Source organism: Trematomus bernacchii, unplaced genomic scaffold (genome assembly GCF_902827165.1).
Source record: "Trematomus bernacchii unplaced genomic scaffold, fTreBer1.1, whole genome shotgun sequence".
Lineage (NCBI taxonomy): Eukaryota > Metazoa > Chordata > Actinopteri > Perciformes > Nototheniidae > Trematomus > Trematomus bernacchii.
In genome coordinates, this window is record NW_022987673.1 from 5,001 (window position 1) to 28,537 (window position 23,537).

At 41.8% G+C, this 23,537-nt stretch overlaps 1 protein-coding gene across 3 annotated transcripts in view; it reads right to left on the minus strand.

Moving 5' to 3' along the window:
• The window catches only part of pan2 (poly(A) specific ribonuclease subunit PAN2), a gene marked incomplete at its 3' end in the record, with an annotated part of 25,516 nt that extends 2,210 nt beyond the window's left edge, over positions 1-23,306 (minus strand). Inside the window, 20 exon segments of one of the 3 annotated variants that reach the window (XM_034136155.1) lie at positions 454-544; positions 845-904; positions 2,670-2,807; positions 2,941-3,085; positions 4,359-4,462; positions 4,779-4,877; positions 6,339-6,445; positions 6,746-6,894; positions 7,921-8,120; positions 8,822-8,950; positions 11,060-11,179; positions 12,541-12,660; positions 13,649-13,745; positions 17,146-17,491; positions 17,742-18,012; positions 18,298-18,375; positions 18,604-18,724; positions 19,625-19,794; positions 21,443-21,722; positions 23,221-23,306. In XM_034136155.1, coding sequence (XP_033992046.1) covers positions 454-544; positions 845-904; positions 2,670-2,807; positions 2,941-3,085; positions 4,359-4,462; positions 4,779-4,877; positions 6,339-6,445; positions 6,746-6,894; positions 7,921-8,120; positions 8,822-8,950; positions 11,060-11,179; positions 12,541-12,660; positions 13,649-13,745; positions 17,146-17,491; positions 17,742-18,012; positions 18,298-18,375; positions 18,604-18,724; positions 19,625-19,794; positions 21,443-21,703 — 2,806 coding nt within the window. 3 annotated transcript variants of the gene reach the window in all.
• Between the last annotated feature and the right edge of the window lie 231 nt (positions 23,307-23,537).

Genomic DNA, 23,537 nt, shown 5'->3' on the forward strand with positions numbered 1-23,537 from the left:
AACGTCTGCAGGTGTTAACGTCTGTTTAAAGTCTGCAGGTGTTAACGTCTGCGTCGTCTGCAGGTGTTAACGTCTGTTTAATGTCTGCAGGTGTTAACGTCTGCGTCGTCTGCAGGTGTTAACGTCTGTTTAACATCTGCAGGTGTTAACGTCTGCGTCGTCTGCAGGTGTTAACGTCTGTTTAAAGTCTGCAGGTGTTAACGTCTGCGTCGTCTGCAGGTGTTAACGTCTGCAGGTGTTATCGTCTGCAGGTGTTATCGTCTGCAGGTGTTAACGTCTGCAGGTGTTATCGTCTGCAGGTGTTATCGTCTGCAGGTGTTAACGTCTGCAGGTGTTATCGTCTGCAGGTGTTATCGTCTGCAGGTGTTATCGTCTGTTTAAAGTCTGCAGGTGTTATCGTCTACAGGTGTTATCGTCTACAGGTGTTATCGTCTGCAGGTGTGCAGGTCTTACTCCTCAGGTCGTATTTGGGGTGGTGGTTCCTCTTGGCGTAGTACAGCAGGCCGGGGACCTTCCAGCTGACATCAAACTGAGCCGCTTCCAGCTGAGACACACAGGGAATACAGATACAAGTTTACTGCCAGATGAGATGGAGTATTACAGGCTGCTGTAGAATAATTAAGGTAAAATTAAATAATAAAATGAATACATAAATAAATTCAATATTTATAAACATACTCCATTAATTCCTCACAAATGTATGACTTAATTATCTCAGAAAGAAGTACAAATGAAGGTTTCTTGGGACATTTTCCACTTTAATCTCCAACCCCCTTCTCCTCCATAATAAATCACTCTTTTACCTGCAAACATGATATCAGCATGAATATAATTAAATATTTACCTTATCAATCGGTTCGATCAGGAAGTCATTGAAGAGGTACCACTGCTGATGAGTGACTCCCTGAAACATCATTTTACAGGTCAGTTTACCAGTTTAAATGTGTCTCTGGTACTGGGTGTGTCTCTGGTACTGGGTGTGTCTCTGGGTGTGTCTCTGGTACTGGGTGTGTCTCTGGTACTGGGTGTGTCTCTGGTACTGGGTGTGTCTCTGGTACTGGGTGTGTCTCTGGGTGTGTCTCTGGTACTGGGTGTGTCTCTGGGTGTGTCTCTGGTACTGGGTGTGTCTCTGGTACTGGGTGTGTCTCTGGTGTGTCTCTGGTGTGTCTCTGGGTGTGTCTCTGGGTGTGTCTCTGGTGTGTCTCTGGTACTGGGTGTGTCTCTGGTGTGTCTCTGGTGTGTCTCTGGTGTGTATCTGGTGTGTCTCTGGTGTGTCTCTGGTGTGTCTCTGGTGTGTATCTGGTGTGTCTCTGGTGTGTCTCTGGTGTGTCTCTGGTGTGTCTCTGGTGTGTCTCTGGTGTGTATCTGGTGTGTCTCTGGTGTGTATCTGGTGTGTCTCTGGGTGTGTCTCTGGGTGTGTCTCTGGGTGTGTCTCTGGTGTGTCTCTGGTACTGGGTGTGTCTCTGGTGTGTCTCTGGTGTGTCTCTGGGTGTGTCTCTGGGTGTGTCTCTGGTGTGTCTCTGGTACTGGGTGTGTCTCTGGTGTGTCTCTGGTGTGTCTCTGGTGTGTCTCTGGTGTGTCTCTGGTGTGTCTCTGGTGTGTCTCTGGTGTGTCTCTGGTGTGTATCTGGTGTGTCTCTGGGTGTGTCTCTGGGTGTGTCTCTGGGTGTGTCTCTGGTGTGTCTCTGGTACTGGGTGTGTCTCTGGTGTGTCTCTGGGTGTGTCTCTGGGTGTGTCTCTGGTACTGGGTGTGTCTCTGGTACTGGGTGTGTCTCTGGGTGTGTCTCTGGTACTGGGTGTGTCTCTGGGTGTGTCTCTGGTGTGTCTCTGGTACTGGGTGTGTCTCTGGGTGTGTATCTGGTGTGTCTCTGGGTGTGTATCTGGGTGTGTATCTGGGTGTGTATCTGGTGTGTCTCTGGGTGTGTCTATGGGTGTGTCTCTGGTACTGGGTGTGTCTCTGGGTGTGTCTCTGGTGTGTCTCTGGGTGTGTATCTGGTGTGTCTCTGGTGTGTCTCTGGGTGTGTCTATGGGTGTGTCTCTGGTACTGGGTGTGTCTCTGGGTGTGTCTCTGGGTGTGTCTCTGGGTGTGTCTCTGGTACTGGGTGTGTCTCTGGGTGTGTCTCTGGGTGTGTCTCTGGTGTGTCTCTGGGTGTGTCTCTGGTGTGTCTCTGGGTGTGTCTCTGGTACTGGGTGTGTCTCTGGTGTGTCTCTGGGTGTGTCTCTGGGTGTGTCTCTGGGTGTGTCTCTGGTACTGGGTGTGTCTCTGGTACTGGGTGTGTGTCTGGTACTGGGTGTGTATCTGGTACTGGGTGTGTCTCTGGTACTGGGTGTGTGTCTGGTACTGGGTGTGTCTCTGGGTGTGTCTCTGGGTGTGTCTCTGGTACTGGGTGTGTCTCTGGTGTGTCTCTGGGTGTGTCTCTGGTACTGGGTGTGTCTCTGGTACTGGGTGTGTCTCTGGTACTGGGTGTGTCTCTGGGTGTGTCTCTGGTACTGGGTGTGTCTCTGGTACTGGGTGTGTCTCTGGTACTGGGTGTGTCTCTGGGTGTGTCTCTGGTACTGGGTGTGTCTCGGGTACTGGGTGTGTCTCTGGGTGTGTCTCTGGGTGTGTCTCTGGTACTGGGTGTGTCTCTGGTACTGGGTGTGTCTCTGGTACTGGGTGTGTTTCCTCACCTCTTTCCTCACGTGGTACGTCTCCCCCACTTTGATGTGAGCCACCAGATTGCCCCCCGTCCGGGCGTCCAGGATGTGAGGCACCGTGACCACCAGGTCGTAGACGGAGGCTCCCTCCTCCTCCTCCGCTGAGCTCAGCTGTAGAGAGGAGGGGGGGGGGACGACTCGTTAGCTGCTTTTACATCGCTAACACCAGACACAACGTACAAAGAACCAACACCAAAAGAAATATCAATACAATGAATAAAATACAACTGAATGTGAGTGTTACCTCCTCTCCTTCCGGCCAGCTGCTGACCTCTAACCCCTGGGTTTTGCTGATCTGCATCTTGAGGCTCTGAGGGATCCAGACGTGTCTCAGGTCTTCGGCCTTCGTGTCGAAGGTGAATCCCGCCATGCTGCTCGGGTCCTCCCCGCTGCACGCCAGGGGACATTCAGTCACGTGTTTACATTTAAATTATTGAAAAGAAATGCAACTTCTTTGCAGACAAACTTATATTGTGTACATTTGACATTGTTTTTGGTTTCTGTGGTGTCGTGTTGTTTAGTGTGTTTGAACTTATTGCTTTATATTTGATTTATATAGCGCTTTAGCTGGTTCTCAAAGCGCTTATAATAGATATATATCCTTCTACTGTTATATGCTATGTATAGAGTGGTGCAGTGACGAGTCCTAAAACCAGGAAGTGAGTCAGCATTTCTCCACTTCCTGTTCCCTGGTCTCAGAGCCAATGGGATCTCTCCATAGGGTTTAGGAAAATATCTGTAAATAAGGTCTGTGGTTGAGACACATTGAAGAGACGGATCACGTTTTGTTCTAGGACATTAAATCCATCAGCAGTGACCCCACTGGTGATTTCTGAAGAGTTGACGTGTCTGAAAAACGATGGTTGTTACCAAGTGGCTGAATAGGACTACAGAAGTCGTGGAGGACGTTGTACGTCATTACGCCGAACACGTGAACACTCCTCTAAGTTTGTTTGCCCTGTTCTGCTTGAAAGCAAGTACCTGCCTCCTGCTAACTGTTCAAACAAACACTTCAACTCGTACCATTTAGAATCTGTGTGTTTGAATATGGATCTGAAGTTGGCGTGACGTTGAAGTCGTGCTGCTGGACTCGCCTGTAGTTCCTTTATAGCATAACGTTAGCATTTTGCTTCTGGACATTAGATTTATGATTTGAACATTATAAAAGTAGGGTAGACATGTGGAGATTATCCGGCTGAACAAAACGTGCATTTATCAAACAGGTTCGTTTTCCACAGACATTATTTCCAGCTATTTTCCTAAATCCTCTGGAGAGATCCCGTTGCTTTCTGTGGAGGGAACGAGCAGCTTACTTCAGGGTGAATACGTCCTCCCTGCACCGCTCTATGCTTTCAGTTTTTATTTGTAAATAATCTGCAATGCCTGATAGCCTGTTGCTGTTCAAGAAAAATCATATGTGGGTTAATGAAGGCCATAAACAATTAGTTCATTAGTAATAGTCAGACAAAATCATTTGAACCATAATCAATAATCCATTATATCTTCAAATCATTAGTTTTTGCCAAATGTGAAAATGATTTCCTCTGAAACATAAAGATGTGCTGCTCTGGTGTTATCGTTGTCCCTCCTGTGGTGTCACGGTGTGTTTCACTCTGAACCCCCCCCCCCACTAACACCAGTAGCAGATGAACCAGGTCTCACTCTAAGCACCACTCGGTGGGCATGGGCGGAGGCGGCTCTTTGGGCTTCGGAGGCTCCATCGCCTGCTTCTCCTTCTCCTTCTGCTTCGCCTTGTTGAAGGCGTACTGTGGAGACAAGAGGACACACACATTAGTTTGGATTCAAACTGACTGCAGATTACTGTTACATTTAAAAAGTCAGCTTTTAATTAAAACATATTTTTTTAAATAATTGTTATTTAATTGCATTAATGTTTTTATTTTTTCATATATTTATCATTTTGGGATTTTCTTTTTTCTATCTTGTACTAATTTCTTTAATGTTTTCTCTCTATACGTTTAAAGAAACACTGTTGAATAAAATGTGAATATGTCTGTACAATAAAACTGAATCTGAGAAAGTAAAAATATGAATAAATAAAAGCAGAGATGATGTTTGTACCTCCGCCTGCACCTTCCAGAACTCGGCCTCCTTGGCGCTGTTCACCTCACAGTTGATGACGAGGACGTCGGGAAGACAGCGGATGTTTCGCGTCTGAACCTGAACGCAACACACACACTCTCATAACGCATGTGTGTTTCAATCACATAACAGCAGAGGGGGGAAGTAGTGGAGTACAAATACTTAGTGACTGTACTTAAGTACATGTTTCTGGTATCAGTACTTTACTCCAATACTTATTCTTCTGACGACTTTTTACTTTTACATGTTGAACACAAATACCTGTACTTTCTACTTCTTACACGTTGAACACAAATACCTGTACTTTCTACTTCTCACATGTTGAACACAAATACCTGTATTTTCTACTTCTTACATTTTGAACACAAATACCTGTACTTTCTACTTCTCACATGTTGAACACAAATACCTGTACTTTCTACTTCTTACATGTTGAACACAAATACCTGTACTTTCTACTTCTTACATGTTGAACCCAAATACCTGTACTTTCTACTTCTTACATGTTGAACACAAATACCTGTACTTTCTACTTCTTACATGTTGAACACAAATACCTGTACTTTCTACTTCTTACATGTTGAACACAAATACCTGTACTTTCTACTTCTTACATGTTGAACACAAATACCTGTACTTTCTACTTCTTACATGTTGAACACAAATACCTGTACTTTCTACTTCTTACATGTTGAACCCAAATACCTGTACTTTCTACTTCTTACATGTTGAACACAAATACCTGTACTTTCTACTTCTTACATGTTGAACACAAATACCTGTACTTTCTACTTCTTACATGTTGAACACAAATACCTGTACTTTCTACTTCTTACATGTTGAACACAAATACCTGTACTTTCTACTTCTTACATGTTGAACACAAATACCTGTACTTTCTACTTCTTACACTTTGAACACAAATACCTGTACTTTCTACTTCTTACACTTTGAACACAAATACCTGTACTTTCTACTTCTTACATGTTGAACACAAATACCTGTACTTTCTACTTCTTACATGTTGAACACAAATACCTGTACTTTCTACTTCTTACATGTTGAACACAAATACCTGTACTTTCTACTTCTCACATGTTGAACACAAATACCTGTACTTTCTACTTCTTACATGTTGAACACAAATACCTGTACTTTCTACTTCTTACATGTTGAACCCAAATACCTGTACTTTCTACTTCTTACACTTTGAACACAAATACCTGTACTTTCTACTTCTTACATGTTGAACACAAATACCTGTACTTTCTACTTCTTACATGTTGAACACAAATACAAATACCCAGTCAGGTACTCTTTAAAACAGCTGCTAGTTATGGGTACTTTTTACTGAAGTACATTTCAAAGCCCTCTTTACTTTGACTTGAGTAAAGAAGTTTAGTCAGTACTTCTACTTCTACCAGAGTATTTTTAATCACGAGTATCTGTACTTCTACTTGAGTACAGGATGTGTGTACCTTTGCTATCTCTGCATAACAATGTATATATCTATATATATATATGAGGAGGGATACTCACTGTGGGCTGGTACTTCTCACAGTTCTCACACCAGGCCTGCGTGCTCTGCTCCAAACAGATGCTCCTCTTCAAGATCTCCGCAAAGTCGTATTCCTTCATCGCTTTATCTGAGGAGGAGGAGAGGGATTCAGATCAACACGCACTAACTGACGGAGCTATATACTGCTTTGTTTAATAGTTACACATGTATTTACTTGCTGCTTTTGTTCATAGTGAATGTCTTATTACATTTTCTACTTTAAACTCTTCATAGAAATAATTGTTATCTTTATTTGTCAATGTGTCTGTAAATGTAAAGTGTCTTTCCCTACCTTAAAAAGCACCCTATAATTATTCGATTTATAATTGTTCAATTTTTTTCTGAATTTCTATTCATTCTGTTTTGTCCCAGCGGTCCCTGAACTCACCGGTGGAGTTGTGTTCAGGGTAGTGCACGGTGAAGAGGAGAGAGAGGGACGTCCGCACCGTTTCCTTCCCGCAGCGACACAGACTGCTGTTCTCCACCTCGCAGCCGAACAGCTTCCCGATGGCCGACTCCCCCGAGGAGCCCAGAGAGCTGCTTACAAACAAACACAGGTAAACAAACACAGGTAAACAAACACAGATAAATAAACAACATAAACAAACACAGGTCATTAAATAACATATATTAAAGGTCACCTATCATGCTATTTTTAAGCAATATAAAAACCATGTCTATGAAGTGTTTTGCTCAAAATACCAAACAGACCACCCATTCTAGCCATGCCTCATATCCCTCTATTTCACTTCCTGTTTCAAAAGTGCTGATTCTGGGTATAAAGCTTTAAAAAATAAAAAAGGAGGGGCGGAGCTTATGCGGGACCCGGCAGCTACTGTCTAAACTAAATACTGGGGGGATTAAACTCCATATCATGGATTATCAAGGATTATCTCTGAAACAGTATGGAGCTCAAAGGCTTTCTCTCTTGCCGGTTATACCACAAGGTGAGTTCCTTTTTATTTCCTGCTTCTTCACACACATGCTCTCCAGTACAGGTTAGCTCTGAGTGTTAGCGATGCTAATGTAAACACCGACCATATTACGTCCAAAACAGTCGGGCATTGTTTCTGATAGCAACGTCTCTGATAGGGCCGTGGGTCCACATTTCAGATATTACATAATATCGGACACAAATCTGGATCAGCTCCGTTGTAGCCCCGTTTTTAGAGATTTGGGTACGGAGGAAAATAGAGAGGGGTTTATTTTCTGACGCTGCGTGAGTTCCCTGACACACCGGGGACACATGGTGATGTATACAAGACATCAAAAAGTGCATTTTATATTATATGATAGGTCCCCTTTAAAACAGATAAATACCTCACATACCTCCCCGAGGAGCCCAATAAACATGTTTCTGAAAGCCTCCAGGCGGACAGGTGAGAGCCATTAGAGGACAACTAATTAATTAATAAATAATCAAATTAAAGGGCCGGTGCGGAGGTGTTGAAGCCAGAGAAAAAACTAATTTGTAGTAGTTAAAATTGTGTTTTAAGCAATTTTTTAAGTCGATTTATGAGAAAATACCTCATGTATATTATAATGATAACGCCCCCCCCCCACCTGCTGCTGGCCCCCCGGTACGCCTGCGGCCCCTCCTGCTCCTGGGTCTCCTGGTGCAGCTGCGTCAGGATGAAACGGTTCCAGCTCTGGATCAAACGGCCCAGTCGAGCTTTCCCCGTCTGCTCGTCTGAGTCGGCGAGGATCAGACCGAGCGCCGACGCCTCGGGGATCGTGCGAAACGCCCGCAGGAAGTTACTCGCCTGGAGAGAGGGGGGGGGGGGGGGAGAAGGAGACCCTTTAATAATAATACCACTCTGTTATTATATCTATACAGTCAGTGGTGTAATGATCAATCATTATAAAACATATCATATATATTATTCTGAAATGGACCAATCTGCACAATGACTACTTTCACTGTCGCTACTTTCACTATATTTTGATGAGAATACTTCTGTACTTTTACTTGAGGAACATTTTGAATGCAGGACTTTTACTGTAACAGAGTATTCCTACACTCTGGTACTTCTACTTTTACTCAAGTACAAGACCTGAGTACTTCTACTTTTACTCAAGTACAAGATCTGAGTACTTCTACTTTTACTCAAGTACAAGATCTGAGTACTTCTACTTTTACTCAAGAACAAGATCTGAGTACTTCTACTTTTACTCAAGTACAAGATCTGAGTACTTCTACTTTTACTCAAGTACAAGATCTGAGTACTTCTACTTTTACTCAAGTACAAGATCTGAGTACTTCTACTTTTACTCAAGTACAAGATCTGAGTACTTCTACTTTTACTCAAGTACAAGATCTGAGTACTTCTTCCATCCCTGGTACAAATACACACATGCACAAAGACATGGATCTTTTCTCATGAATACGTGTCAGTTATTATTATTCCCCCTCTTCCTAACATGCAGCAACAACAACAACAACAACAACCAGCAGCCTTAGTACCTGGCAGGGGTCTCCTCTGGACAGGTCCAGCATGTGGAACAGGAACCCGAGCTCACAGGCCAGACAGAACTCCTTCTGACACAGATGGTTCTGAACCAGGCAGCGGATCGGCTCCAGGAAGTACAGCACCTGGAAGAGAAAACAAACAAGACAACTTGAGTTCTAAACATTTACAGGTTTATACAACAAGACCAGTTAACACAGCAGCGTTTCCCCTACCATTGTCTTGGAGGGGAGCTGCGCCCCGCCAACGGAGCCCCGCCAACGGAGCCCTGCCAACGGAGCCCCGCCAACGGAGCCCCGCCAACGGAGCCCCGCCAAAAAAATTGTTTTGCTTAAAGGGGACCTATCATGCAAAATGCACTTTTGTACGTCTTTTCTACATGAATATGTGTCCCCGGTGTTCCAGGGAACTCACCAAGTGTCAGAAAACACAACCCTCTCTATTTTCCTCCATACCCAAATCTCTAAAAAAGGGGCTGCAACGGATCTGATAAAAACTGATCCAGATTTGAACACTGTCCTGACGTCAGGACGGTGGCGCTACGGCTATTGGGCCAACTCCACCAATCAGGAGGAGACAGCCACGGCCATTGCCGTTCGAAAGCACTGGAGACGCTGTAGTACATATGCCAGGCCTGTAGATGGTGCTGTTCTCACAGAATCAGCCCAGAGCTAGACATTTTCAAATTGAGCGAAATGAGGCATGGCTAAAATGCATGATCTGTTTGGTATTTTGAAAAAAAAAAAGTATAAATATGCCTTATATAGGTATGGTCCTACACTATATTATTCAAATATAGCATGATAGGTCCACTTTAAACGTACTTATTACTACTTACTACTTAGTTTGTATACCCCTTGTATCTAGGTCCTTTTTGTGTTATATGTATATCTGTCACACTGTGGGACTGCGAGAAACGGTATTTTGAATTCTCTGGATGTATAACACGTGGAATTCTTCAATAAAGTTGACTTTGACTGTTAACCTGTTACGCACCGCCCCCCCGGTACCGGGCGGATAAACGCGTCATTTGCAGGAAACAACGTCTAAGGAATCTTAATATTTAATAAACTATGAATGTTTTATATCCATGTAATGGGAAGAAACTCAGCTAACTGATCTTTTTAATTTTTTTCCCCAAAAAAAACCCACAATGCTAGCACTCAGCCTCTGAATTAGCCACGAGCGGAAAAATGCTAACCTATCACTGCACCTAAACTCACTCGTAACTCCCTTATTACTTATCCTAGATGCACAGCCAACCCCTCGATTAGCATCTCCTGGAGACACTGAATCTAGGGGTGCCCACCTCAACACTCAGTGATAAACATTTGCGACGCTATAAACGAAAACGTACATCAAAACATGTGGCGCTAGGTAGCTACAAACGCTAACATGGCTTACCTTGGTCAAAACTGGTCTTCAATGGCATTAAAACGATAAAAAACGATGCTGCAGTTAATCCATAGGTTAATCCAATGTGTCTGTGTCCTCTTTGAAATGATTTCTGATAATCCATAAGCAATAAAACTGCTTTTTCATTTCCAAATGTCAGAGCGAGAGATCGCTTCACTCTGGTGCAAACCTGCATGCGCGAAGCCCCCACCGTTTCTCTTCACAACGTGTGTGTGTGGGGGACTCCCCCTTCAATTCTATTGGCTCTAACGGTCAGAAAGAGGTGTCAACCATCAAAATCGAGCAAGGGGGGCCAGAGATGGAAAAAAACCCATTTTCACCCAAATCACCTCAGAGGTGGGGTGGTTTTGGCTAAACCTCTCTAAAAAGGTCAAATGTCACTTGTTTTGCATCAATCTTGATACAGGGTACTTATTATATGTTGTACTTTGGATTCCTAAAGCTTTTAGTCTACTAACCCATCATCCAGGGGTAGTTTTCACTATAAGTAAAAAAGAATTTTTGGACGGACACTATAATTTACAGTTTTTTACTATGTAAAATCTGAATTTTCTTTAAAATAAAAAACATCTATATTGATTCTGACTTTTCTACATCAAACTCACAGGTTTATCATTACTTTGAGAAAACAGATTATTAATTTAACCCTTTTAGAAGGGAAGATATGGTCATTTGTTCTGGGAATGTCATTTTCGAGCCTGAGACCTGAAAAACAGGCTCGGAGCTTAACAGGTTAATGAAGTGAAGTGAACTCTTCAATCATCTTAGTTATCTGGAGTCCCTGCTATTGTATATTAACGAGTGAATACTCGTCTCACCTGGATCATGCAGTTGCAGTAGGCGTTGGGGATGTGCGGCTCGAGGCCGGCGAACAACGTCCTGTTGTAATGTTTGAAGTCGAAATCTTCCAGACCCAGTTTGGAGTATTTGATCGTGACCTATCGCAGGACACAGATACAAAAAACATGTTTTCAGAAACAGCAGAAACAACGACAGAAAACAGATTATTTTAAGATAGAAATCTGCTAGAATTAGGGCTGCAAGATGTGGAAAGAATAGAAAACAGACTGATATCGTGACATAGGAGGGATTATAAAAGGATCTGTACCAAACATAGATCATTCAATAACTGCGCCGAATATGATTTGTAGGCGGGGATATCTTTACAGCTGCACAATATCACAATCAGAATAATATTTACACATATGTTGCATGTAACAAATTGCACTTTTGATAGCATTAAAGCTCCCCAATTATTCTGTTTCTCATCAATATATCACAGGTCTCAGATATATACAGAACCTGTCTCTGATTGGCTGAAACACCAAACAGATCATTGCAGCATTACCCATAATCCCCTCTGTTTCAGCCCTGTTTCCAGGAAGCGTCTCGGTATCTGAAAAAGCCCTGAGGTGTTGTTTACATGGCGCTAAATAAACGGACAAAAGACGCGTGACGTGCGGCGGACCAACTCCTTGTTCTATATTTAAACCTGCACAACTGCAAGGCGTGCAGGTGACGCGCTGACTTCTGAATGCATGGCACGCATTTAGAGAAAAAGGAAAAGTAGTAGTGAAGGTAATGAAGGGCACAGGCAGCATGGCAGCTCCGACCTATATCCAGTTCATATCTAACTAACTGGATACAGTTCATGTGTATAGTTTCCTGAAGTACACAGATCCCAATATGCAGGTCCATTAAACCCAGAGACTCACAAGAGACTTTTTTGTTTAAAGGTCCCCTATCATCCTCTTCTTCATCAATATATCACAGGTCCAGATATATCCAGAGCCTGTCTCTGATTGGCTGAAACACCAAACAGATCATTGCAGCATTACCCATAATCCCCTCTGTTTCAGCCCTGTTTCCAAAGTGCTGATTCTCTGTCTGTTACTTTAGATGAAAATAAGGAGCCCCTCCCCACACCCCTCTGAGAGAGATTTGGTTACAAAGAACTCAATGGTGCTCTAGGAGGAGATTCAGGTGATAAGGGGGGGGGGGGGGGGGGGGGGGGTACCTTGGTTGCTGATTGGCTAATGGCTACACAAGACAACACATCATTATGACATCATCAAGTGGCCAAAATCTGATCAGCTCATTTTCAGACAGGTTTTTATAGAAATGGATCAAAAAGAGAGAGAATCTTTGTTCCTGAAACTTTCAGAGTCTCTTTACACAGAGGGGACACATGTTGATGAAGAAGAGACATGAAGAAGAGGGGACACATGTTGATGTAGAAGAGACATGAAGAAGAGGGGACACATGTTGATGTAGAAGAGACATGAAGAAGAGGTCCCACCTTGCGGTACTTCTTGGGCACCATGTAGAGGTGCGGCTCCTCGTCTCGTCCGATGGGAGACTCGGGGACCTGGTTGTAGTTGTCGTAATCCAGCTCCACGTCTCTCAGCTTGTAAGGAACCTGGAAAACACCAAATATGACTAAAATGAAGAAACCTAGTTCTACATTTTATAGGGATGCGTTTAAAAAAAGAGCAGCGTTACAATCAAAGCTTCGTAACGTGTTGGCATCCTCTTTACATCTCTCACACCTCACAGCAGTTCTGCATATCAATCATATCAATTATCTAAATGACAATATTTGTAATTGGAATCTGGGATACATTGGTTTATAGAATGAAACATAAGTATTAAGTTTATTCAAAAACATACATATAAAATGTAAAATTTGAGAAAATGTTGCTGTATTTACGTGTCCCATATTAATGACTTAAAGTGGACCTATCATGTTATATTATAATAATATAGTGTAGGACCATACCTATATAAGGCATATTTATATTCAAAATACCAAACAGATCATGCATTTTAGCCATGCCTCATTTTGCTCAATTTGACAATTTCTAGCTCTGTTTTAGCAAGGGCTGATTCAGTGAGAACAGCACCATCTACAGGCCTGGCATATGTACTACAGCGTCTCCAGCGCTTTCGAACGGCAATGGCCGTGGCTGTCTCCTCCTGATTGGTGGAGTTGGCCCAATAGCCGTAGCGCCACCGTCCTGACGTCAGGACAGTGTTCAAATCTGGATCAGTTTTTATCAGATCCGTTGCAGCCCCTTTTTTAGAGATTTGGGTATGGAGGAAAATAGAGAGGGTTGTGTTTTCTGACACTTGGTGAGTTCCCTGGAACACCGGGGACACATATTCATGTAGAAAAGACGTACACAAGTGCATTTTGCATGATAGGTCCCCTTTAAATAGACCTAGTTTCTCAAATTAATCAATTCATATTTTTAAAATAATTTTATAATATCTCAAAAGAATTCCTTAAAAAATGTCTTAGTATTTATAAAATAATGATAATATATTAAAAACCCTTATGGCTTTTATTTGTTTCTAAATGTTGTTGCTTCGTAGCGTCAGATCTACGCGGTGTGTTCTCCTCTTGCCTGGTTGCGAGGGCGTGTCCGGGGGTTCGCTGCGTATCCGATGAACCCCACGGTCTTCATGGTGCGGAGGATCTCCGGGTCCACAGGAGGAGCTCGTCTGGGGACAGAAAGAGACATTTAAAACTTCATTAGGAACATTTTAGGATTTTAAATTTGATAATTTAAGCAGTTTTAATGTGCAGGCTCTTTTAACATTTAAAGGACCTGTGCTCCTAAAATATGATTTAATAAAGTGTGTTTGCTTTGAAGAGTGAGCTCAGAAGGACCTTTTTTATTTGGTTTTAAATTGTTAGTATTTAATATATATGTTTTATACATGTTTTATTTATTTTGTATTTTATTCAATTTGTATTCTTATTTTTCTATTCTTAATTTATTATATTTATTATTTTATTTAATTTTTGTTTGGTTTCATATTATTTTATGCTATTTTATATTTTATTCTATATTTTATTCTTCATTTTTATTCAAATGTTCTTCTTATTATATATTTGTTTGTATTTGTATTGACCTCCGTTGGTTTTAAGTGTTTCTATCAATCCCAAAGTTATGCTCTACTTGTTACTTCTTACCATGTTTTGATCTCATAGCCACGACATTCAAACTTAAATACATGTATTCGGTCCAAACACCGTCATCCAGTCGGCCCAGCAGCGTCTGCACTTCGATAGATTCTTGATGATAAAAACTATGACGAAATGTATATTTAGTTTTCGTTGACGAGACGAGACTGAGGTGTTAATGGTGGACTATCGGACTTTCAGAATGCAGGGTCTTTTTCCCCAAAGTGTGCGTCTTGTCTGTCAAAATGCATCTTACGTTTTCTAACTTGCAATATCATTATTTCGGATCATGGGCTGCCCTCTCCCCTCCCTGATGGACACCTCCCCCTCAGAAGAGCCAAAGACGAGGACAGTTCACACCCCGGCCTTCACCTGTTCGACCTGCTGCCCTCCGGGGGGCGCTACAGGTACAATCCAAAACAAACAGGGGGTGTTTCTCAATGTCGAGTAAAGCTGCTTCAGAGCCACTATTTCAAGCATACTACGTCATCGAGTGCCGCCGAAGTACTGTTCCAATCTCCAGTATACTTGGAAATCTACCGAGCCCGGCGTACTCCGTTTGGAGAAATATCGAGGCTGCACATGAGTAGACTCCGCGGTCTTAAAATCCCCACAATGCTTTGCGTACGGACCAATTTCCCCAAATCTGTGGCGGAAGATGTAAGGGGCGGGGCCTCTCATATGATGCACACCTGCACACTTGCTAGCGTGTTCCACTCTTCGTTTTCCGAATGCCAGGAAGGATTCTTGCCTCGCTTCTGAAGCAAGTGACTCGGAAGACATGTGCTACCAAGCAAGCGTCGAGAGGCCCCGCCTTACACCCAGGGTGTTTCTCAATGTCGAGGGCGCTTCCTTGAAATAGTGGCTCTGGAGCAGCCTTCCTCGACATTGAGAAACACCCACAGACTCAAAGACAGCTTTTTCCCAAGAGCCATCATTGCACTGAACTCCTGAACTCATACCCCTTAATCATCCGCCATGTGCAATACACGTGACTCTGTACATATATACATATATATCATTATTATAAATACATACCTTATTATTTATTACATTTGATTTTGTATACCCCTGGAAATAATGACTGCACTTTATTCCTTATTCCTAAGTGTGTATGCTGCGTGTGATAGATAGATAGATAGATAGATAGAGAGAGAGGGGGGGGGGATGGATGGATGGATGGATGGATGGATGGATGGATGGATAGATGGATAGATGGATAGATGGATAGATGGATAGATGGATAGATAGATAGATAGATAGATAGATAGATAGATAGATAGATAGATAGATAGATGGTACTTTATTGATCCCAAATTGGGAAATTGTTGTTGTCGTATGTTGTGATGTTTTTGTTTTGATGGCACCTTTTAAAAGGGAGCAGCTTTTCTTTCTCTCATTGAACATGTATAATGACATTATTATTAGTGAACAAAAAACCCTAAAATAAATAACCCAATTGAAACTCAGACCAAATAAGAAATGATGCAACGTTTGCTCTGCGGGTCAGACGGAGTTCACGTTGTTCCACGTGTGACTCAAACGTGACCTGAAGTAAATCCCTGACATCACTTCGAGAGAATTTGAAACCCTTTGTTGACCCTCGGGGGGGGGGGAACTCAGCTGTTGCAGCATCAGGTTTTTATTAATGAGAAATCCACGGCTGCAGAAAAAAGAGAAATGCAAAAGTTCCTCCCGATGGCTTCGCTGTGTGTTCTGTGTGAAGTCATTATTGTATTATTATTCTTTATTTCCTGCTTCTTCTGTCACCAAACGTAACGGCCGCCTCTCAATACTTTCCAACTTCTCCTTTTCCCTGCAGCTCTCAGTCCCTGCGCTCCTCCTGAAGACGTACATCTCTAACCTCACACACATCTAGTTTCATTTCTAACAAAGTCATTTCCTAAAAAAGCAGGAAGTTCAAGGTGAATCAGCTGGGAACAGATCTGGAGCTCTGGGGATGATTTCCAGTTTCAAACCGTGCGCTGCATTCATGGAAGATTAATGTCAGATAAATAGATACAATTACACAGAGGTGCTAACGTGGCTTTTTTTATTCTATTTGTATTATTTCTTAATTATTATTATTTTGTATTTCTATTCTTATTTCATTCCTTTTTGTTGTTGTATTGACTTCTGTTGGTTTTAAGTGTTTCTATCAAACCCAAAGTGATCCTTTACTTGACCCCTGACCCCTAGCTCCACACAATGCAATTGATGCCAAAACTAAAGTTAAAATATATTTTGTAATACTTTGTATCTCAAAATAACTTCTCCCTAGCTCAAAATCATAATCGAACTTGATTAAAACATGACAATTGCAAAATAATGATTTCCTATTGGCCGAGGTTCTCAAAGGAAGTTCCTCATTATTTTTCTTATTTTAAGGTGGATGCACACAGGTGTGTGTTGTGTGTTACCTGGGGCTGAGCGTGGCCATGGCGTTGGACCAATCAGAGAGCAGCTTCTCAGCGCTGGTATAATTTATTCTATTTCTTATGTTTTTTTGTATTCTTATTTTTTATTTTATTCTATTTTTATTATTTATTCCTTTTTTAAATTGTATTCTTAAGTTGTATTCTAATTCCCATTCTTATTTAATTTGAGTAAAAGATAACTTTATTAAACATTTTTGAACCCATTTGAGGTGGATGTATCCAGGTGTGTTACCTCGGGGTGGGCGTGGCCATGGCATTGGACCAATCAGAGAGCAGCTGCTCAGCGCTGGTATAATTTATTCTATTTTTTTTGGTATTCTTAATTTTTATTGTAATTTTTATTCTTATTTCATTCCTTTATTTACTTTTTTTTATTTGATTGATTTCTGTTGGTTTTAAGTGTTTCTATCAATCCCAAAGTTATCCTTCACTTGTTATTTATGAAACATTTTTTATCCCATTTGAGGTGGATGCAAACAGGTGTGTTGTGTGTTACCTGGGGCTGGGCGTGGCCATGGCGCTGGACCAATCAGAAAGCAGCTGCTCAGTGCTGGTGAGCGGCGTGGGGATGAGTGACAGCGGCAGCAGGTCGTGGTTCCAGTCGAGCTGCGGCAGCGAGTCCACGATGCACGGCAGAGCGAACTCTGACTCGCGGCTGTAGTCGTTGAAGGAGACCTCGGGGGCGTCGGACCAGAGGTGCACGATCCCCCCCGAGTCCCCGAACGCCAGCGCCTGCTTACTGGACGACACGTCGAAGCTCATCAGCACCTGGCCGCCCGCGTTCACGTGGAAGATGTCCGCCATGTTGGCCAGGCCGGTGGGCTCGCAGAACTGACACTGACCTGCAGACAGGAAGAAGGGAGGGGGGGTTACAGGCTATTTAATAAGATAGGATATACTGTTTATTTATATTTTTTGTGTTTTTTTATTTCACTCATTAATATTTTTCTATATATTTTATTGTATTTTTGTGAACTTTTTGATTATTTAATTATTCTTTATTGTATTACTTTAATTTCTATTTATTTAGTTGTTATTGTCTACTCTGTGTTTTTGTGCATTTCACAAACGAAGCTTCTTTAGAGACGTTACCTGTCTGTGAGATGATGGCGAGGCGGGAGGTGTACGTGGGGATGAAGCGCAGGAACAGGGGGTCGACGTGCACCTGCAGCGGGGTCACGGCCCTCATCATGCGCAGGTCGAACACCATGAGGAAGCGGTCGCAGGCCAGGCCGTTCATCCCTCGGCTGGAGAACCCGCACGCTGCCAGGAGGTTCCCGTGCACGTCGAAGTCCGACAGGCTGCCGGAGAACGCGTCGAACTCGTGCTCCGTCTTGAAGCTGCGCAGATCCCGCAGAGTGATCTGATTTGGGGTTAGGGGAGAGTTAGGTCATTATGCACATTAGCTTTTCAAAGAATTAGATTATTGTGGAATATTAGATGAGTGTGTTTTGATTGATTACAAATACATGAAAAGGCTTTTTAATGTTGTAGTTTGTCGATGTTTTAGATGCTTTTTAAAAAACCTGGTACAGTACTGCATCATATACAAAATGCAGTGGATTAGAAGCAGCACAAAATGGAAATACTCAATTTAAGTAAAAGTATGTAAAAAAAAGTACTTAAACACAATACGTGTGGCGCTTACCTTTCCAGAGGTGTGACCACAGAAGAAGAATCGACCAGTTTGGCGCATTATAGCGACTCCAGGAACCTCCACGTTAAACTGAGAAACAGAGACACAGAGCACAAGATGAGTCCACTTAGAAATAATATATATATTTGTATAAATGTGCAATAAATAATACAAATAAAAAATGTCCATAAAAATAAAAAAATTAAGTAGAAATGTGCAATAAATTGTAAAGAAGTTTGAGTACAATGTGCACATTATAAAATGTAGGTAGTTTTCTTGCAAACTGTGTGTATAATATATATATTAATAATGTGTCACCTTCTGAGTTTCCTGCATGGCGTTCAGGTCGAACTCCACGGCGTAGTTCTGCAATCCTCCCATCAGCACCGTGTTGTTATCAGTCATCAGGAGACTGTGCATATCAGCACCCTCATCCATCCTACACACACACACACACACACACACACACACACACACACACACACACACACACACACACACACACACACACACACACACACACACACACACACACACACACACACACACACACACACACACACACACACACACACACACACACACACACACACACACACACACACACACACACACACACACACACACACACACACACACACACACACACACACACACACACACACACACACACACACACACACACACACACACACACACACACACACACACACACACACAATAATTATTTTCATTTATAAAAACAGATGTTGCTTCCAGATCCCTGCGTGGATCCCCCTCTCTCAGACCCTCAGATCTCACATCTCTACTCTAAGACAAAGTACCGCGGGCTACAGCACATTAAAAACCACTAGGACAAACATGAATATCAAATAAAGAAATACAAAGAGTAAAATACATTTAAAAAAGTTAAAAAAAATACTTTGAAAAGAAAACGAAAAAACAAACGAAAAAATACTAAAATGAATTTAAAAAAATGAGTTCAACAATTATTAAAAAAGTACAAAAAAAGCTACACCCACACACATCAATAATTATAAACAAACAAACAAACAAAATAACGTCAAAAAAAATAACGTCAGAAAAATAACGTAATAAAATACTAAAATCAGTTAAAAAAAAAAGTTCAACAATTATTTAAAAGTTAAAAAAATAGTAAAAAATAATCATATAATTATAAATAAATAATGAAAACAATATAATACATAAAAAAATAATTTAAACAAATTCAATTTCAAAAATAGACATTGCTTCCACAGCATCTGTGCAACGCTGACAGATCCCTGCAGAGGAGTTAACCCCCTCTCTCAGACCCTCAGATCTCACAGTCTCTACTCACGGGTAGTCGAACATGACGAGCCCCCCCCGGGTGTGGCACTTCAGGTTGCACTTGGACAGGAACAGGACCCCCGTCTCCAGGCTGTGGATCTGACGGATGTCGTCGGCCGCGTTCGCCTGGAACGAAGAGTGGCGAACCATCGTGGGTCCGAAGAACGAGGTCACGTGACCCTGAAGAGAAATATTAAGAAAGAGTAAAAACACGTTAGTATTTATCAAGTCCTACGATAAGTACTTTTTTATATTTGATCAATAGATGTTCAACATGAATACCCCCTTTAGTATTTACTGTACAAATCCCAATGTATATGGATGGACTCATTTGAAGCATTTTGGACAATATTATGCAATAAGTTATTTTATATTTTTACATATTTCGAACCATTTCAGATGCTTTTAATTTGAAGCGTTGATCAGTCGGTTTTCTTTGTCACCTGGTCATTCCTGTAACACGTTTCTGTAATAAAAGGAAGTGGTTCCCGTCTGCTCTTAAATGTTATTTACTGTCCCTTGGCCAAAGCTAACCGCTCGTTATCAGGCTAGTCGTTTCTGTAATTCTGCTTCACAGCAAAACATCCGGTCACTTCCTTTGAGGAAAGAGGAAGTATTTCTGCATTTCCATCGAAGTGGAAGCAGCAAACGATCTGTGTTTCTCTGTCATTCTGGAATATCCTTACTCTGTGATTCCCAACGTCTGCAAAATTGTATTCATTATTCTTTTTCCCAAGCTCAACCCCTTGGACACACACACACACACACACACACACACACACACACACACACACACACACACACACACACACACACACACCACACACACACACACACACCACACAAACCAAACACACACGACACACACACACACACACACCACACACACACCACACACACAACACACACCACACCACACCACACACACACACACACACACACACCACACACACACCACACACAACACACACACACACAGATTCCTGCTTTACAACAAACCATAACTTATTTTGAGGAAAGAGGAAAGACAAAATATTTCTGCATTTCCATTTCTATTGAACTGGAAGTAGCGAACACTCTGTATTTCTCTGTCATTGTGGAACATTCCCATCTGCTCCAAAATGTTATGTATTAATCCTTTCCCCGAGCTCAACCCTTGTACCACGTTTCATTATTTACATGCAAGTCGTTTTTCTCTGTTATTCTGCTTAAAAACAAAGTATTTCTGCATTTCCATCGAACTAGAAAACTGTATTCCTCTGTAACGGTAGAACATTCTTACTCTGTGATTCCCATCTGCTCCAACATGTTATTTATTATTCCTGTTATTCTGCTTCAAAACAAACCATAAATGGGGCGAAGCCTGCGAGCTAGTTCAGGCAGTCAACTCGAGCACCAATGATACATTACCACGTGACGCACCTCGTCCCTCTAACAACCAACCAATCACATTCTCCTAAACATGCCGCTCTATAATAAGCTGCCAGGTCGTCCTGCCTCTGCCTCGCTATGCTGCTGCTGCCACTGCTGTGTTCACTTGCTATTGCTACGTTCATGTTGCTGCTGCTGTGTTTCATGTTGCTGCTGCTCGCCTGCCCCACCACCACCCCAGGGATAGTTATCTAATCATCACTCAATGTTCTTTGTAAATCTGTGGAGTGATGAGGCCCCGAGCCTAGACGCCAAACTCAAACTATATGCTGCTTCTAATAAACATATTAAGAAACACGTGAGTTGTCTGACTGAACTCCCTTCAAAGTATATTCTGCATTCCCATTTTCCATGGAACTAGAACCTGTATTCCTCTGTAACGGCAGAACGTTCTCACCCTGTGGTTCCCCGTCCACAGCATCTCCTCCTGGAGGTCAAAGTGCGCGGCGGTGACGGGAACGCCGCCCTCCGACACGGCGCTGTGCAGCTCGGAGAACATGCCCTCCATCAGGAGCTCTGACCCGGGCACCGGCAGGCCCTCGGCGTCCAGGTCCTGCAGGAGACCGGGGTTCAGGTGGGGGTCCATGGAGGGCTCCATGCCCCCGTCCAGGGGAGGATAGTCCCCCATCGAGGGGTCCATGGTGTCAAAGTTCATCATGAGTGCAGATTAATCTATCCTGCAGGGGAGAGAGCAAATCAAATGTAAAGGACTTATTGTCATTTGAACATAGCTACAGTGTACATATATCTCCCCTCTCTGTCTCACCTCTCTATCTCACCTCTCCACCCCTGGGACTTTAACATTATTTTTGATCTTTCTGTGTGTACAAACATATTTTGAGATTGACATTAAAGTAGACTTTGACTTTAAGAATATAATAGAAATAGTGCAGAATAGTCTATATACAAGTAATTGGAATATTGATATGTATAAGTTGCAAACAGGTGAATGTTATGGATGTTCTTTCAAAAGTTCAGGTGCACATAGCTACACAATATGTTTTTGAAATTCTTCTGACCTTCCTCCAACAACGCAACATATATAATAGAATACAAAAATAGCAAATACAAAAGTAAAAGTAGTGCAAAAAGACCTGTCAGTGCTAGAAACGCAAAGGGTCAACCCACATTAAAAAACATGACCATTATCATTTTAATAAATGTGCCAGATGTAGATTTTCAGGCTCATTTACAACTGCAGTACAATATCATATAGGCACAGATCATTAAAAACATGCATCTACGATGTAAATATGTTAAGAAATCCAGCTCGATTACTTAACAAACTGAACTTGTAATGTATAGTGAGTGCAGCTTAGTCTGTCCTGCAGGGGAGAGACCACATTCAAAGGTGTTATTGTCATATGCACACAAGCTACACAATCTGTTTTATTTTTTTATTATTACTGCTGAATTTTAATCCATATTATATTCCATTCTATTTCTATGTAAATAAGTGCTATATGTTGCTCTATTTTAATATATTTTTTAATGTTATTATAGTTCTCTTAAATAGTTCTCTACCTGTGTTTTTAAATGTTTGTTTCACTTGTATGTATGCACCATGACATCAAGTCAAAGTCCAAAGAAAGCAACAATAATGCTGAGAAATAAGTGTTTGAAATTGCAAGTATATTACAAATACAAATATTATTTTCTATGTACTTCTTAATTTATAATAACTGGAGTATTATAATAATATTGTGTTGTTTTTATCTTGACTGTAACTCTGTTGAATTGGTCTGTAAAGCCACTTTAACAGGGTTATGAAATGTCTGATAAAAAGACAGATTACTTTTCACTGTTTTTAATTGGTTGTATTGTTAGCTTTGGCTAGGCTAACAGTAGCTAGCACCGGAAGCTAACGTTACTGCTAACTGTTAGCTAAATCCTCCAAAGATATAGTTAATGTATTCAATATTGAAGCATGTACATACCACTAATCATGTAGCTATGGTTTTCCAAATCACGTCAGTTAGAGGCTTTTAATTAATATATGTATCAGTAAATAAGTTACTGTTAACAGTTAGCATTTTAAGCTAACGTTAGCATCGGACAGACAGTTGTTGCTGCAGATTTGATCCGTTTTTGCGCCTCAAACGTTCACATTCCGGGAGAGTATGCTAACAAAGAATACTGAGAGATTGTACATATGAATATAAAGTTTGCACCGACCTCTTATTGGGATCTGATTCTTATTTCCCGCACAGGAGCCCATGCTTCATTCACAAAAACAATAACAACAAAAAAGCGCTTCCGGGTCAAACAGTGGTGCGTTCAAGACCCGCAGTGTTTCTAGGTTTCAGTTAAAAAACAATGTATTGATTGAACTTTTGTGTTATTTTTGTATTCATTTAGGCCTTCCATTTTATAACAGTATCTTCTTCCACTTTATAAGACTTTAGAGGTAGATATTTGAACACAGTTTGAATTAGAACTTGCTTTTACGACCACGTAAGTGTGAACCTGAACGCACTCGCTATGGTAGGCTT